Genomic DNA, 18,622 nt, shown 5'->3' with positions numbered 1-18,622 from the left:
CCTAAGAATGTGCTGATACATACTTTTGATTTTGACCCTATAAATAGTCTGTAACTGTACAGATATCAAGTGCCTTGCAAAACAGACCTATGGCCAGTGGTGGCAGTTAGTGAGAAACTATGCCACGTGGTACTCCAGAAAGCCTTTCTGCTGTTGGCTATAATATTTGAGATGGTAGTATATGGCCTGCTCTGCTCTGGAATACATGGTTGGGAGTGCAAGGTGTTGTAGAGCACCAGTGGACCCCATAGTTTAAAAGTTTAGAGGCCATCTTTGCAAAACAAATCTTATCTGGCATTTTTATAGAACCTGAAAAGATGACATTGTAACAACATCCTTCCTATTAGTCTACTAGTCCTCATAGTTGTGTGTGGACAAGTCATGCTAGGTTCCAAGTACTGATTCTACAATGGCTATTCCAAAATAAATCTTTATGGCTAAGCTTGGATCATTTGTTTCTGTATGACATCCCAAATGACCACAGCTTTTTCTGATTACTGGCACTTATTTGTTCTTTTGATTTGATCACTATCACCTTTCCAAATGATTTCATTACTCTAGTTGAAAATTTGAATTTACTAATGAACTATTTAGTACTCAAAAAATAAGATGTTTTTAGTTTTTTCCAACTTTTTGTGAGCATAGTTATTCACTCTACAGCCTTATTTTCACACACACATACACACACATACAGAAAGAGAGAGAGGGAGAGAGAGAGAGAGAAAGAGAGAGAGAGAGAGAGAGAGAGAGAGAGAGAGAGAGAGAGAGAGAGAGAGAGAGAGAGAGAACATACCTACCACTGTTTTTTGTAGGGATGTGCCTCTGGCAGTCAGCACACACCTAACAGAGTCTGCTAAGCCACATGACTGGAAACCAAACCAAAGAGTTGGAAGCAGCTGTAGTGCGCCTGTGCAGGTGTGTACAGACTTGTTATGTGGGTGCCAGTGTCCAAACTCCCATCTCCATAATTGAGCAGCAAGTACTCCAACTGCTGATCTGGCTCTTTAGCCCCTCTATTTTTAGATAAACTCCTGATAAGAGTTTATTTAACAATTATTCTTTCATACTTTGTGATCTTATGTTCTATGTAGGAAATCTTTTTGTTTCCCAGTAACGATAAGGGTTTTTTTTTATATGTTTTATCATGACTTTTATATTTTAGCTTTTCTATTAGGTATATGATATTTTTGACCATTATAGTATATGATGTAAGTATACTTTACTATACTTACTATTCCCCACCCTGAAAGGATAGGTAGTTATTCTAGCTTCATTTGAAGGAAAGATATTAATTTGTCATTAAAGAAAGTTTGGATTGTTTTATCAAGTCACTTGACCACACACACTTAAATGTTCTTGGCTTTTTCTCTTCTTTTTTTCTTCTTTCCATGAATTTGTCTTTCTATTTATTATTGGAGTCAATGTTATACCTTGATTCCATTAGTTTTTACTTACTGTTCTCCTTGTCTTGGGACGCCACATTACAGTTAGTCATCACTTGTCACTAAGGTGCCTCTTGGTTTTGACATCTCTTCCATTTGTTTTTAAAACCTTCTGGTCATGTATTGTATAGACTGTTTCTCAGTAAGTGTCTTTGGTGGTATTCTCAAGATTACTGCTCAGGTTTAGATACGGGTTGGACTATGCTTCCTAAGGTCATCAGTGTGGTCCTGTTGGAGATGGCAGAACCTCTTAAGATGACTAGGTCGTAGGGACCAATCCTAGTCTCTCAGACTGTGTTAATTCCAATGGTGAGTAGTTATGAAAGGAGAAGGACTGGCCCCTCAACTCCCCCATCCCACTTCTCACCTTACCATGTGACTTCTTCTGCTCTGCCTTGTTGACACCATCTACCGTAGAGCCCTTATCAGAGCTGAAATGGATTGTATCAACTGATCTTCAACTTGTGGTCTCTCAAACTGGAAGCTAAGCAAACCACTCCATAGATACTCAGCTGTAGTCACCATGTGTTCCAGATAGTTTCATGTCAATTTGACACAAGCTAACGCTATTACAGAAAAAGGAACCTCAATTGAGAAGATGCTTCCATAACATTAGGTAGCAGGCAGCTCTGTAGGTCATTTTCTTAATTAGTGATTGACATGGAAGGGCCCAGATCCATAGTGGATAGTGCCATTCCTAGGCTGGTGGTCAGTCCTGTGGTCTATAAGAACACAGGTTGAACAAGCCAAGAGGAGCAGGTCAATAAGTATCACAAAGTTCCAGCCCTGCTGGAGTTCCTGTCCTGACTTCCTTCACGATGACTACAATGTGCAAGTGTGAGTGAAATAAGTCCTTTCCTCCCCGAGTTACTTTGGCCATGATGCTTCATCACAGCAAGAGTAGCCCTAGTTAAGACCCCGAGTTAAGGCAGCAGAACATGACTATCCTGTAGCTTCTGCCCCTGGCTCTGTTTCTGTTCAATTTTGTTTTGTTTACGTTCCAGATTACCTAACATTTGTAGATGTCTGCCTCTGTGCAATTGCACAGACCTGGAAAATTCTGCTAGATCACTAGAAGCAAAGCGTAGGAGTGGAAAGCCATTGTCTTGTGATTTAGGGTCAGAGAGAGACAATCCAAGGCCTGAGGGTTTCGGTCTGGAGCAAACAGCATTCCTCTGGTGGTTTGAATAGGAATGCCCTACATAGGCATTTTTGAGTATTCATATTTGAATACTTGGTTGAAGTGGAAACTTAGGGTTTCTTTGGAAAGTTGTGTCAAATGGTATTTTATTGGGACAAACACATGAAGGAGTGTTTTCCTGAAGCAGACACAGGTGAAAGGATGTTTTGCTAAAGCAGACCCCTGAAAGGATACATGATAAAGGATTCTTCACTAATGACATGGATGTATTGGTTCACCTTACATAGTGTAGCTGAGTTCCATTTGTCATGAGAGAAACAAAATACTTGCGGGTGGTGAGGCAAAACTCGTAGTGAGGCAAGACCCGTGGAGGACATTAGATGTTCGAAGGGAGTATAAATAGGACTCAACAGTGACAGATTGGGACTTGCATAGCTAGCTTTGCTATGCTTCTTGGTCTTGAGTCTTCATCTTAGATTCGTTGAGAGAGGCACAGCAGAGAACTTCTGGCATCCCTGCTGGTCTTAATCATTCCTGCTGACTCGTGCCCATTCAGCTGAGGCTTAGCTGTCTCTGCTAGGTTGTGCCACCACTGCTGATTCATGTTTGCTATCCCAACACTACTGAATTGCACTGCTGGTATATTCCTGAAGTATTTGAAAGTGGATTGAGCTGCTGCTGCTGAATCCTATGAACTGAACTGATGATTTCCTGATGGTGCAGATGGGATTTGCTCCAAAGAACAATTTTTAAACAGGTTCACTTCCCCCCTATCCTAATAACTTTCTTTTCTACTACATCTAGTGAATGGTGGGCTAGAAGGGAGGTTAAAGCATCTAAGAGCACATATTAAAAGTAGGGTCCGAAAAAAAAAATCAAAGCTTACACATATTATAATACATGTAATTCTGTGTATAGGTTTATACATAGTTTAAACAATATATATATATATATATATTTTGGTTTTTCGAGACAAGGTTTCTCTGTATTGCCCAGGCTGTCCTGGAGCTCACTCTGTAGACCAGGCTGTCCTCAAACTCAAAAATCCTCCTGCCTCTGCTTCCCAAGTGCTGGGATTAAAGGCGTGAGCCACCACTGCCCAGCTTTAAACAAATTCTTTTTTCATCTGTGCTGACAATGTTCCCTCCTCTTAGGGCTGTCCAAGAGACTCCCAAGCACATACCCTATTGGTATTGTCTTTGGTTGCCCCTAAGAGCTTTCATGGTACTAGAAGGTGCCATGCAAGCTTCCAAAGAGGGAAAGCAACCAACAGTTCTGTCTAATATGATGCCTATGAACCACAACAGCAACCAGCATGACGCCATAATCCTAAGTGTGTAATAGTGGTCTGAATACCTTGGGTAGCTCTCTAATTGGACTTAAGATCCACTCAATAGGAGAGACTATGCACGGTACTAAAACCTAACCCAGAGCAAGTGAAGTCATGGGTCTTGGAGGAGAAAGTACTATGACTGTTATAATAACCAGCATAACCCTAATCATATTCTAAATATTTGACATTTTACTCACAGATAAAGGTAATCCTCACTCCTCATCAAGGGAATTTCTCTTTGCAACAAATGGAGACTGTTGTATAAAACCACAACCAATCAACATGAAGAGTTGTGGAGCCCAGTCCTGAGAGAGATGTCTACAAAACCCTTCCACATCTAAGGCTTAGAGAACATTGTAAAAGATAGGGTGGGAAGATTCTAAGAGCCAAAGGCACAGGGAGTTTGCTGTGAGAATGTGTCTCCTACTAATGTTAGAAGTTACACCTACAAAGTCTCACCAATATGACTGCCTAACATGAGCTGAACAAAGACAGCAACAATAGACATAGCACCATGGATGGGAGAAAGCCCACGAGCCTCCATCCCTACACAAAAGCTACAGTCAACTAAGGAATTCTGAGAATGAGGGAATTAGACTTTTTCAGGGAAGAGCATACCAACTGCTTATCTAATACCAAATGGTCAGTCCTGGCGGTGTGTGTGTGTATTCATACTAAGCAGGTTTATATTTAGGACTATATATGTATAAACATATACATGTATGCATATGACAACATTAAAAGAAGAGGCCATGAATTTGAAAGAGCAAGAAGGGGCATATGGGATGGTTTGGAGGGAGGAAAGGAAAGGGAGAAATAAGGTAATTATAGTATCAAAATCAAAGAAAAAAGAAAGATCGGGGATGAATAATTATGGGATGCAAGACAGGATTGTGGGTAGGGGTATCATTAACATTAAGGCATTTATTCAAGTGCAAGTTGCATTTTTTTTTAATTTTTAAAACAAATTTATTTTTTTTTTGTTAAGATTTATTTATTTATTATATGTAAGTACACTGTAGCTGTCTTCAGATGCACCAGAAGAGGGCATCAGATCTCATTACGAGTGGTTGTGAGCCACCATGTGGTTGCTGGGATCTGAACTCATGACCTTCTGAAGAGCAGTCGGTGCTCTTCCCTGCTGAGCCATCTCACCAGCCCCAAAACAAATTTATTTTATGTATATGAATACACTGTAGCTATCTTCAGACACACCAGAAGAGGGCATTCGACCCCATTACAGATGGTTCCAGGAGCCACCCTGTGGTTCCTGGGAATTGTACCCAAGATATCTGGAAGAGCAGTCAGTGCTGTAAACCACTGAGCCATCTTGTCATCCCACAAGTTGCATCTTTAATGTATGAGATTCACTCATCAATATTATCAGCTATTTGAGTTTTAAATTGTCTTGGTGTGGGGGGGTAGTTTTCATAATGAAATTTATTTAGCAACAGAGCACTTGCCTAGCATGCACAGAATGCAGTTTGACTTCTAACACACACACACACACACACACACACACACACACACACACAGAGTCAAATCCTTTTGTGCTTAGGTAATGCTTTCTGACCATATTCCTTTTTTAAATGTATGTATATATATATGTATGTATGTATGTATGTAGGTATGTATGTATGTATTCATTTTATATCCTAATCACATCCCCCTTTCCTCTTCTCCTCCCAGTCCAACCCTTACAAATTCCTCCCCACATTACCCCTCCCCTGTAAAGAAGGGGATCCTTCCCCCAGTTACCACCTGTCTTAGTTTTAGGGTTTCACTGCTGGAAGGGACACCAAGGCAACTCTTATAAGGACAACATTTAATTGGGACTGGCTTACAGATTCAGAAGTTCAGTCCATTATCATCAAGGTGGGAGCGTGGTGTTGTCCAGAAAGGCATAGTTCATGCAGAGCTGAGAGTTCTACATCTCCCACCTGAAAACTTCCAGGAGAAGACTGACTTCCAGGAAGCTAGGATGAGGTTCTTAAAGCCCATACCCACAGTGACACACCTACTCCAATAAGGCCACACCTACTCCAACAAGGCCATACCTCCAAATAGTGCCACTCCCTGGCCCCCATAGGCTTATTTAAACACAGGAGTTCATAGGGACATAGCCATAGCATAATAAAAAAATACATTTAGTCCAACTTCCAAAGTCCTCAGAGTCTATAACAGACTCAAAATGTTAAAAGTCCAAAGTTTAAAGTCCCTTCTGAGATTCATCCAATCACTTAACTGTAATCCCTAAAGCAAGACAGGAAACCAGCTGGGCAGACTCTAAACTCTGCATCTCCATGGCTGATGTCAAAACGGTCTTCAGATCTCCACTCCTTTTTGTCTTTGTTGACTGCAACAAAGTTCTTTCTCCTGGTCTGGTTCCACTCCCTGTTAGCAGCATTCCTCAGCAGATATCCCATGGCTCTGGCATCTCTTACATCTTGGGGTCTCTAAGACAGCTTCAATGTTACAGCTTCTTATTTCAATGTCTGGGATCCACACATCATCTTCTGGGTTCCTCCAAAGGTCTTGGGTCACATCTCCAGCTCTGCCTTCTGTGGCTTTGGTTGACTCAACTCCACTGCTGCTACTGTTCTTGGTGATCATCCTGACATCTACAATACCCTGGGGTCTTCCACTGCAACTAGGCTTCATGAATAGCCTCTCACAGGCTCTCTTTATGGTGCCAAGCCTCAGTTTCTTTGCGTGACCCTTTTAGTCCTGGCCCATCAACTGCAACTGAGGTTGCACCTTCACCAATGGCCTTCCCTGGCCTCTCACAATGCCAAGCCACAGCTGTTCTTCATGACCCCTTCATGCCTTCAAAACCAGTACCACCTGGGTGACTCTTACACATTACCAAGTCCTGATGCAGCATGAGGTACAGCCTTGGCTATCTCTGAAACACGATTTGTTGTACTCTCAGAAACCACTTCCCAGCAGACTTCACCACAGTGATGCTGGTCTCTTCTTAATCACTGCTAACTTCTTAGCTCCAGCTAACCAGCACTAATTGTCCCAGTAGTTGCTTTTATCCTTGACTCTAAAGCCAGAGCCATAGGCTGAAGCTGCCAAGTTCTACTGCTTGCTGGGGCTGGAACATGGCTCCCCTGTTCTGTTACATCATCACCAGGTTTCTGTTTTCCAACTCCTCCACTGCCCAAGTTTGGTTGTCCTGAAACTTGCTCTGTAGATTGATCTCGAATTCAGAGATCTGAATGAACTATGCCTCCTGAATGCTGGGGTTAAAAGTGTGTACCACCATGCCTGGACTTAAGCTTTTCTTCACCAAGAATCTGCTCTATCCTGGGCTGGCCTTGAACTCAGAGATCTACTTGCCTTTGCCTCCAGGGATTAAAGGCTTGTACTACCATGCCTGGACCTAAACTTAGCTGGGTGGGGTCTTGCTCTAGGTCACCACTACCTTAATTCAATTTAATATCCTTAAACACAGGATTCAGCTCCATTTTATTTGCTGGTGCCCCTTTAACACTTGAACCATATATTTTATATTTTTCCTTTCTAAGCTTGCTACACTTGTTCAAAACACTCTTCATAACACTTAACCAGAGAACAAAATCTCTGCTGGGCTTTTTTGAGACTGTCTTTGTCAATGCAATTAATATAATTTTTTTGTTTGTTTTTTTGAGACAGGGTGTCTCTGATAGCCCTGGCTGTCCTGGAACTCACTCTGTAGACCAGGCTGGCCTTGAACCTAGAAATCTGCCTGCCTCTGCCTCCCAAGTGCTGGGATTAAAGGTGTGCGCCACCACTGCCTGGCTAAATTTCTTTACCTTAGCCTTGAGTAGACTCTTCACATAAGGGCAAAAAGCGGCCACATTCCTCACCAAAATACCACAAAAACAGTCTCTACACCACATACTGAGATTCTTCTCCACTGAAAACTCTTGGAGAGGTCTACATAATTCAAATCACTCTCAGCAACAAAGTCTTCCATATTCCTACTAGGATAGCCCATTAAGCCCCACTTAAAGCATTCCTTCTTTCCAAATCCAACATCCTAAAATCCACATTCTTCCAAACAGCACATGACTCCAACAAGGTCACGCCCACTCCAACAAAGCCACACCTCCAAATAGTGCTACTCCCTGGGCCAAGCATATACAAACCAGCACACCACACTATCTATGGGACGTCAAGTCACAGCAGGACCGGGCACATCTCCCACTGAGGCCCAACCAGGTAACCCAGCTAGGGGAATAGCAGAATCAGAGACAGCCCCAGCTCCAGTTGTTAGGGAACCCATAGGAAGACCAATCTACACATCTGCTAGGGGCCTAGGTCCAGCCTATGCATGCTCTTTGGTTGGTGGTTCGTCCTCTGTGAGCCCATAGGCCCCAAGTTAGTTGACTCTGTAGATCTTCTTGTGGTGTCCTTGACCCCTCCAGCTCACTCAGTCCTATCCTCCACTCTTCTACAAGACTCCCTGAGCTGTGCCTGATGTTTGGTTGAGGGTCTCTGCATCTGTTTCTATCAGCTTCTGAATGAAGCCTTTCAGGAGACAGTTATGTTAGGTTCCTGTTTGCAATCATAACAGTATCATTAACAGTGTCAAGGGTTAGCTTTCTCACATAGGATAGGTCTCAAGTTGGGCCAGTCATTGGTTGGGTGTTTCTTCAATCTGCTTCATCTTTATCCCTGTGCATCTTGTAGGCAGGACAAATTTTGGACCAAATGCTTTGTAGGTGGGAAGCTCTCTCCTTATCCCTCCACTGGGAGTCCTGCCTGGCTACTGGAAGTGGTCACTTCAATCTCTGTTATCCCCAGCTGCTAGGAGTCTCAGCTAGGATCACCCCCTGTAGACTCCTGGGAGCTGCCACTGCCCCAGGACTCTAGGTAGTCCTAGAGATGCCCCCCCCCCAATTCTGTTCTCTTTCCCAGCCTCATCAGCCCCTCCCCCTAGCCGATCCCCATCTTTCACCCTGTTCCCTCTCTCCACTTCCGATGACTATTTTATTCCCTCTACTGAGTGAGATTCTCAAATTCTTTCTTGGGCTCCCATTACTTATTTCTTTGGATCCCTACCTTATTCCTAAATGTCATGGTTCATGTAGAATTTTAAGTGTTTACTATTGAGCATAAAGTTAAAAACTATACTTCTTTTACTTATGCTCTAGGCTTGGGACCAAGGATATCTGCTATTACAGTGGGTCTTAGGGTTTTCATCTAGAAAATAAGAGAACAGGGAGTTTCTTTTTCTTATGTTTTGGTAACTAGCATGTTTCCAGCATACAGAGTTGCTCACAAGTGAGCTAAACACTATGGAGATTCCTAGCACAATTCCTAACAAAGGCATTGTCAAATGTATTCTATGTCCAGGACACTGTGCCAAGTGTTAGAGGCATGAAGACAAATGAGAAGACGAAGTTGGGAGTATCCCGTCTACAGAGGCAGCACACATTATTTCTATCAGAACTAAAAGTGCCATGGATCCCCAGAGCTCAGGAACAGAACTATTACAACTTGGTATACTTTATACCACACATTTTATTAGCATCATCCCATTTGAAACATGGGATATGCTATATTCTATGACAATAAAGAAGGTATTGTAGATATTGAGTGCAAAAGGATGTGATCCATTCGGAGGAATGGGAGTGACGTGATGGGAAAGATTGGGTAGAGTGCTGTGGTTTGAATGTGTTCCTTCCAAGTTTAATTGTGACAGAAGACTGGCTAAAGGGTCGGATGGAACTGTCAGAAAGACAGGAAGGCTTTGCCCTCGCTGAGGGGATTGACAACTCTATAAAAAGGCTAATAGGGGCTGGAGAGATGGCTCCGCTGGTAAGAGCACTGCCTGCTCTTCCAGAGGTCCTGAGTTCAGTTCCCAGAAACCACATGGTGTCTCACAGCCATCTGTAATGGGACCTGATGGCCTCTTCTGGTGTGTCTGAAGACTGCTACAGTGTACTGTAAAAAGGCTAATAGAACTAGGTAGACCTTTTGGCTTTAACCCTTTCTCTCAGGGAGGACATAGTTACAAAATATCATCTCAGAAGCAGAGACTAGGCTCTCACTGCACACCAAACCAGCTGGCATCTTGAATTTGGACTACCCAGTCTCCAAATGTGTGAGGCCTGAAGAGGGCATTTGATCCCTTAGAACTAATATTAGAGGCTGTTGTTAGCTATCCAACATGGATGCTAGGAACCAAATTCAGGTCCACTGTAGGAGTAGCATGCATTCTTAGCTATCTGTTATCTCTCCAAACTCTAAATTTTTGATTTTTATGATTTTTTCTTAATACATAAAACCAATTTACTCAATTGGTGTTGTTTTGGTATAATAGCAAGATTATTAAGATACTAGTGGATTTGACATAAGTAAAAAATGGAGGGGTGGCACTTTATAGACAAAGCAGCACATGGGCAAAAGCTAGTCTGCAATGATCCCATGTTGCTTTATCTGTGCTCACAGCCAGCATGTTTTCCACTTCTGGAATTCTGCTCAATGTCCGTATCTCCAGTCCTTAGCATGACCTCACCCACCTCTCAAAGTCTGGAGAACAGTTCCCATCCTTGATCTCTATGAAGATGCTTCATGAATTCTAGTGCTGATGGTGGGTTACCTGGGAACATCACCTTATTCTCAATGCCTAATTGATATATTGGACTATTAAGATAAAACTGCACAACTACCTTGTATATACCCTACAAAGCAGAATACTATTCCTCAAGCAAAGCTTGTTCTTCTACAGGAGGACTGAGAAGGGATGCATACATTGCCCAGTTCTCATATGGTTGAATTGTCTGATGAAGTTTTACGTTTTGGGTTTACGACTGAAAAACAACAAAAACCTTCTCTTCAGGATTTCTTGGCCCCTTTCTAACCTGAGTTTTAAATTTTATTTTAGCCTAAAGACTAAGGTAATTATGTCCACACCCTGCAGGTTCCATATCTATATGTCCCCTAGAAAGACTTTATACATATATACAATATTTTTTAATATTCATTTTTAAAAAAATATTTACTTTCTTTAGGTGTGCATGTGTATTCATGGGATCAGAATGAGGAAGTTCCAGGCATGTATGAGCTACCTGACTATGGCTGCTGAAAACTGAATTCTGGTCCTTTGGACAAGCAGCAAGTATCATTAACATCTGGCCAGTTTTGCATCCCTTAAGTATTACTTTTTAAATATTTTTATTTAAAAATATGTATGTGTAGGTACGTGTATGCCACATGTTAGTGGGTGCCTGTGGAAGCCTGGGGGCAGAGGATTACTGTGGAACTTTGACTTACAGTTGGGAGCCAACTACAGTGGGTGCTGGGAAACAAAATGAAATTCTCTGTAAGTGCAAGAGTGCTCTAGCTGGTGAGCCATGCCTGCAGCCTCTTGAGGAATCTCCTTTCTCCTCCCAAATGTGTGTGTTTGCCTGAACACATTTATGTGCACCATGTGTGTGCCTGCTGTCAGAGGAGGCCAGGAGAAAGTTTTAGATCCCCTGGAACTGGAGTTACAGAGAGTTGTGAGCTGCTCTATGGTTTCTGAGAATTGAACCCAGGTTCTCTGCAAGGTCAACACGTATTCTTTACCTCCTAGCTATGTCTCCAACCTCAGTTTGAATATTTAAGGAATCTTTTACTGTCTTCGGCACCTTATCAGGAATGCTCAAGATGATATATGTATTGCTCATGGTTTATGACGCAGTTCATTGCACTAATTCACCTAACCTCCACAGTGGCCCTGAGTGTGAGCTTATCCATGAGTCATGGAAACTCTTATCCTCCAAGAGTAATTTATCCAAGGTCTCTGATCAACATGGGACTTGGGTTTGGAGGTTGCATATCTGACCTCAAAAATTCTTTCAAAAACTTACCAGCAATGACAATGTACGGTTTAAAAGTTTGTTTTCTAGTTTGGAAGTCTGTTGAAATAGTTACTCATTTAAGAAAAGTTTCCTGTTAAGCTTTCAGGGTTTTATTTATTCAGTTTGTCAGTTCAGGCTGACCGTTATTACCTGCTTTCTTCAGCAACCCTAAATAACGAATTATTGATTATGAGATGGTTTATGCTTTTACCTATGCATGCCTCTCTTCATAAAAATGCCTATTGGCATTTTAAAACTTTGTATTAACTCTCTGCTGTCCTGTGTAGGAAAAACTTAGGTCCCTTTTGCTGTAACTTGTACTCTAAAGTGTTGGAAACTGTGATCATTTGCTTTGTTTTGAGGGTCTATGGCAAAAGGCAAAAGTTAACCTGGTGGGTTTTTGGTCAGTCCTTGATGAGTAACTGCTCCAGAGCACAGAGCTGACTGCAGAAAAGTTCAAGGTGAACTCTTAACCAGATCCCTGGAACAGTGCTTGGCCCCGCCCCGCGGAGGCGTGGCAGCGGCGGGGCGGGGCGCAGCCGGGGGTTATAGGACACGAAGGGCGCTCGCGGGGGTGTAACCCTCTCGTAGCGGGACACGCGGGACCCGCAGGACCCTCAGAACCCTCAGCTCTAAAGCAGGACCCCGCGGGACCCGGAACCTTCCGACAGGGTTATGGCGGCCACTCCGGGCGCCCGACTCCTGCGCGCCGCCTGCGCCTCCGTCCCTTTCCGAGGCCTGGACCGCTGTCGGCTGCTGGTCTGCGGGACCCGAGCGGGCACTGTCGTCCCGCGGTGGACCCCGACCCACTGCATGCGTGCAGAGGCCGCGCCTGGCCGGCCGCTGAGCGTGTCTGCGCGCGCGCAGAACAGGTGAGGCGCGGCGGTGGATGGTGGGTCCCGGCGTCCCGGGGCCTGCGTTTCCGCCCGCGGCTCCCTTCCGCCTCGTCTCCGGGTTGCTGGCCGCGAGCCGGAGAGCTCTTCCCGTGACGCTAGCCTTCAGGGCCTGGCTTGGGCGGTGTAGGGCGCTGGCTTTGGCGGTATAGGCGCTGGCTTTGGGGCTTCCTCGGCGGGTGGTCCTTGTCGACCTCCCGGTTGTGATTGCTTTGTGTTGGCCCTTTGTGCTGACGTCAGGTAGGAAGGGTTACACCAAGCACTGGCTTAACTTTACTCCCTGTTGACCAAGGATAACAGTGTAGCCCTTAGAGGATGATTTAAGGGATGATTCCGTGAAGGTAAAGTTGGTCCTGCACCTGATTGAAAGTGAGCGCTTAGTAGGCAGCTGCCTCTTAGCAACAGTTCTGGGGGTCATAGTGTAGAGAATTCTGTGGTAAATGTTGAGAGAGAGAGAGAGAGAGAGAGATGAGAGATCACCACCACTACCACCATATGTTGGAAGATTGATATTGGGTATATTTGCTCTCAAAGGCACGGTCCCCTTAGGTTTACTAAAGATAAAATTTACTTACAGGTTTCTGAGTGTAGGGACAAGGTGAGAATCATATAATGTCAATGTTAGTGCAAAACACACTTGTTGCTTCAAAGGGAAGATGAGAGTTTCTTCAAAGTGAAACAAGAGTGGTTTTGGTCTGGAAACACAGATTAAGGTTTCCCTGGATTGTATGTTACTCTATGGAAGAACTTAGCTCAACTTTTGTAGTTACAGCCCCAAAGAAAGTCACAAGACAATGTACTTGGTAAATATATTGCTGGGACACCAAGTGGATCACAGGGTTTTAAAGCTAACTTACATATATAGCGTTTGGATTGGAAGCTGACAGTGTTAGAATAACACATTCCAAACTTCTTTACTTGGTAAACATGAAGCTCAGCAATAGTGTCTGGTGATTAAACGCCTTAACCCAAGGTAACTTTGGCTGTCTTTCTAGATCTGTAGCAATCAATTCTTCACAACCACAAGTGTTTGTGTCTGGCATATCAGTCTGCAGAATATTCAACACATATACTGCTTCTTCAGAAAACTTCTGTTTGACTCCAGCGTATAGTAGAAAATGAGAATGTGTGTACATGTTTGTACATAGGTACAGATATTTTGCATGAGGTGAGAGGGAAATTGTGAGGACCATTCAGTCCTAGTTCTCCTGGCCTCTCCAACTATTCACCTATGGATGCCTTAATTTCTATGGCAGATGCTTTCTGGATTTGAGCTGTGACATATATTGGACATAGTCAGTGTGACTACTATTTGGGAACACACATGCCTTTGCAGATCGGTTCCTAGGGTTTTGTCATTAGGTTTCGGATGCTTCGCTTCTTGGCACAGAGCTTTAAGTAAGTTTTCCAGCTCTTATTATCCAGACCTTTTCTGTTAACACAGCAGCTCCCAGTCATATGTGGTTATTGAACATTAAGACAAGTGAAGCTAAAAAGTATTTAAGTTTCTGCCTTGCAGTCATGCTAGCCATATTTCAAGTACTTAGTACATGGTGAGTGCCTACTGTGCTTGGCTTTCTCCAGTGCAGAAAGTTCCTGTCAAGTACATAGTTGTGTTTGGACGCAGTTCTAGGAGCTGAGGTTTTTTCCTTTTTCTTTTCTTTTTTTTTTTTTTTAAGATTTATTTATTTATTATATGTAAGCATACCATAGTTGTCTTCAGACCCCCCAGAATCAGATCTTATTATGGATGGTTGTGAGCTACCATGTGGTTGCTGGGATTTGAACTCAGGACCTTCAGAAGAGCAGTCAGTGCTCTTAACTGCTGAGCCATCTCTCCAGCCCCAGGAGCTGAGTTGGTTTTTTTTGTTTTGTTTTGTTTTGTTTGTTTGTTTGTTTTTTCGAGACAGGGTTTCTCTGTATAGCCCTGGCTGTCCTGGAACTCACTGTGTAGACCAGGCTGGCCTCGAACTCAGAAATCCACTTGCCTCTGCCTCCCAAGTGCTGGGATTAAAGGCATGCGCCATCACTGCCCAGCTTGAGTTTTAAGTTCCACGTTTATATAAGTTCTCAATAAGTGAGTATTGAAAAGCTTTTGTTCCCAAATACCCTGATAACAATACCTGATTTTGTAGCAATTTGATTACAAAGGGCTTTCACTGTACTTTTAAGACAATCCTGAGAAGTATATAGGTAAGTGAATGGGCATAAAGTTTTCATATGAAGTAGCTGGCAAAGCCAGGCCTAGTAGGTTTTGTACAGCACAGCAGGTGCCAGTCTTTCTTCTTGTATTGCAGTGGGTAGAACCAGGGCCCTCTTGCATGTCAGGCATGTGAGGTACTCCAGTGCTCCAGCTGGCAGCTCTGTAGTTCCTACTCATGAGTCATTTCAGAGAGCAAAGGTGGTGAGGGAAGGAGGGAGCCACAGGCTGCCCCTAGTCCCAGGCTAGTGTCCCAGGCTATGTAGTGAAAGGATAGCAGCTGCTATACCTTACTGCAGCAGTTCTCATCCTGAGCGTTGAGACCCCTTGTCGGGTAAAATAAGCCTTTCACAGAGGTGGCCTAAGACCATCAGAAAACAGATATTTACAGTTCATAACAGTAGAAAAATTACAGTTATGAAATAGCAGTAAAAATAATTTTATGTTTGGGAGGGTCACCACAACACATGAAACTGCATTAAGAAAGGTGAGAAACACTGCTTCTCTCCATTAAGCCTGGGGTGACCTATAGGACTAAGGCATTGTTAATGTGTCTGCTGGAGTTGAGCAGAACAAGTGACTGTTAAGTTGTTGAGTAAGGTTAAGAAGAATTACATTTGAAATTTTACCTAGTTCTTAGAAAGGGCTGTGTGTATGTGGCAGAGGCTAGGGTGGGGTGGAAAGGTCTGTACAATTGACCAATCAGTCATTGAGAGTGGACAGAAATCAATATGTGGACTCTAATCAAATACATGTGTATAGTGTTTTAAGGAATAACGTATATCTATAAACTTCCTCTGTTTTAACTGTTTCTCTCAGTTTGTTAAATTAAAAGCAGTTTATCCTAAGGATGTAGCTCAGTGTCCTGCCTGTGTCGTTTGTGTGAAGCCCTGTTTGATCTCTGACACCGCATAAATTGGTTGGGTATGGTGACATGTACTTGTAATTCCAGCATTTGGGAGATGGTGAGATAAGTAGGAATCTGTAAAACAAACAAACAAAATACTTTAGTGCTTTAATCAATAGAGTCACTACTCTGTAGCAAAATACTTTTTTTTTTAACAAGGCAGAGAAGATTAGCAAACAAAGTTTATCTTTTGGTCTACATGAGAACGTGCTCATTAGCCTGCAACCAGATCTTGGGGGCCAGGATTCAACATTTGAATACATATCCCCAACAAGTAGCAGTCCAGGTTCTTAGCAGCAAGAACAACTTGGGCTTTAAATAAAAAAATCCATATTTGAACTCTACCATGGTTTAGCTATTTTGTACATTGTCAAACTGTAAGATAAGTGTCTTGACAAGAGGCTGATGATAAAGTGATTTGAAATTCTTTTGCTGTGAGTTTAGCTCTTGTGTGTTCTAGAACAGCAATTCTTAAGCCCCTGGCTTTGAGTAATTCCATAAACATCCTATTTACTGTAGCTTAGTTTCCAGGCATTTGTCCATGTCTTAGCTTTCCAATTCATATTGCCATATGGGTTGGGACAGTCCCATCTGGTTTTTCAAGTTTTAAAAGCCAAACAAGTATGCTTGCGCACGCGCACACACCCCACATAGTCCAACTGGCTTAAATCCTTGCCTCTTAAATCCATCTTTAATTTGTGATTTTACAGAATCTTTTAGTTTTGAGGGCTACAGTCATTCTTAGTTTTACCTTGAAAAAAGAAAATAGCTGTTGGATAGTTTACCGTCACAAATCCTCAAGTGTGAGGACACTTGATTTACAGAGCCTGGGGCTTGACTAAGGCAAAGAAGAGCATTTCCCTGGCTCTGTCTCTGGAGCCATGCAAGAAAATGCTTTTCCTGTTGTTTGATAGTTCTGGGAATCCTGACACATGCTAGTGGTGCTAGGCAAGTTTTTAAAGGCCTCTCCCACCACCAATTAAAAGAAGTTTGTGGCATAGACGCTTTTTTGCAGGTATACACATAAACAATCTTTTATATCATTTTAGTTTTAAAAATATTGGAATTCATGCATTGTAGAGAGTGATGAAAATTTTCACTGATATTTTAAGATACATTTCTATTGGGCCTTTCTAATCAGCAAGATTCTTTTATCTAGGACCATACTAACACAGCATATTCCAGTTGGGGGTAGGAGGAGTGTTTATCTGACTTATTTGTGAAAGGTAATGATTGGATTTGTGCTTCTGAAAGACATTTGTAACCCTGGAATTACTTAGTTCTGGGTTTTAATTATAGTGAAGTTGGCTTTATTGAGACGGGGGGGTGGGTAATGGGGGTGTGGAGGTAGGGAGTGGGTATTACCATCTATTGGTAGTGGCAAAGTTGCAATTACTTATTCTTAGTCTGTATCTTCTAAGTGTTGATAATGGAGGGGAAAGCTTCAGGTGCCAGTATAAGGGCCGTTTCCCACATTCTAATGCTGTTCGGTAAAAAGGAAAGCAATTTAGGCTTAACTAGGTGATAGAAAACAGTAAGATCACATGCAGGGGTGTGCATCTTTTGAGGGTTCTGTTCTGTTGAATCTTGAATATACCATGTGGACTAAAAATGAAACGCCCAAAAACTCACAGCAGAGTAAAACAGCTGCCGTTCAGGGTCAGAGTCTGACTGTGCAGATACCTGCACAGTGGTGACCGTGTGGCCAGTGGAATGACTTGGTTTTTATAAACAACTACAAACAACCTTGAGCTTGTCTCTTAGGGCCATGGTCACAGACACATTGTTTTCCTAAGAGTTTGTGAAAGCAAAATAGGTTTCCTGAACTGAGGGTTTAGTATGGTGGCCAAGTATGTGCTCAGCATGTATGAGGGTCTGGAGTTAATCACTGTTGCTATCCTAACAAACCCAACAGATGTCTAGGTGGTAATTATTGCTGAGTGTTTCCACATATTCGTGACCTAGGGGAGTCTAACTCTACATCCCCACCAGGTTACTGGGTCCGGAAGGTAGTTATCATTTGTTTTAAGGCGATAGAGCTTGTCCTCCTAGCTGGGTAGACCCTCAGTTTATCCCATCTTCTTCTACATGTATGCATGTTTATTCATTTGGCCTTGCAGGTTAAGTAGTGATTTAATTTTTTCTTTCATTTAATACTGTTGTGTGAATGTATTGATGATATATATGTGTGCACGCATGGCACATATGTAAAGCTCAGATGACCACTTCTTGGAGTTGGTTCTTTCCTCCAGGGATCCAACTTAGGTGGCCAGGCTTTTGTGGCAAGAGCTTTTATCCTCTGAACTATCTCCCTAACCCTTAAATTACAGCTTGAAATTACTAAAAATACTGAAATTCTGCTTCCTTTCCCAGCTCAGAAGATAAGATAACAGTCCACTTCAAGAACCGAGATGGTGAGACACTAACAACCAAGGGAAAAATTGGTGACTCTCTGCTAGATGTTGTGATTGAAAATAACCTAGATATCGATGGATTCGGTAAGTGTTCCTGAAACTTCCCAGGTAACCTTCTGAATAAGTTACAGGTTTTATTTGTGTTTTTATTTTTTATTCTAAACTATGATGTTCTAAGGAAATAGTATAATTTAGGACATGTTACTCTTTTTTTTTTTAACATTTAAAAACATATTTTAATTAAATAGAATTGAATCACATTCTTGTTCCCCTTTTGTACCACCGCTCCTCCCATGGACCCCCCCTTCAATACCTATAATATATTTTTTGTTGTATTTCTTAAAATTTATAAAATATTGTAAAAAAAAATAAGTGTTATAAAAGTTGTTGATATAAAACAACAATCAATTTAACAGTCTTATGTAGATGCTCGTCTACAGCAATAGTGAAAATA

General features: G+C 42.4%; 1 protein-coding gene across 2 annotated transcripts in view; it reads left to right on the top strand.

The window, feature by feature from the left end:
- The window catches only part of Fdx1 (ferredoxin 1), a 100,825-nt gene that overhangs the window by 65,299 nt on the left and 16,904 nt on the right, over nt 1–18,622 (top strand). Inside the window, exons 1-2 of one of the 2 annotated variants that reach the window (XM_031344170.1) lie at nt 12,283–12,626; nt 18,128–18,252. In XM_031344170.1, the coding sequence (XP_031200030.1) occupies nt 12,430–12,626; nt 18,128–18,252 (322 nt within the window). In that variant the 5' untranslated portion in view covers nt 12,283–12,429. Of the gene's footprint in view, nt 1–12,282; nt 12,627–18,127; nt 18,253–18,622 lie in introns of those variants that run through there. The other variant, XM_031344171.1, reaches the window with a different exon arrangement.

The sequence above is a fragment of the Mastomys coucha genome, unplaced genomic scaffold (assembly GCF_008632895.1).
Source record: "Mastomys coucha isolate ucsf_1 unplaced genomic scaffold, UCSF_Mcou_1 pScaffold23, whole genome shotgun sequence".
NCBI classification, from domain to species: Eukaryota; Metazoa; Chordata; class Mammalia; order Rodentia; family Muridae; genus Mastomys; species Mastomys coucha.
The sequence above is the reverse complement of the archived record's forward strand: the minus strand, read 5'-3'. Positions and strand labels throughout refer to the sequence as shown.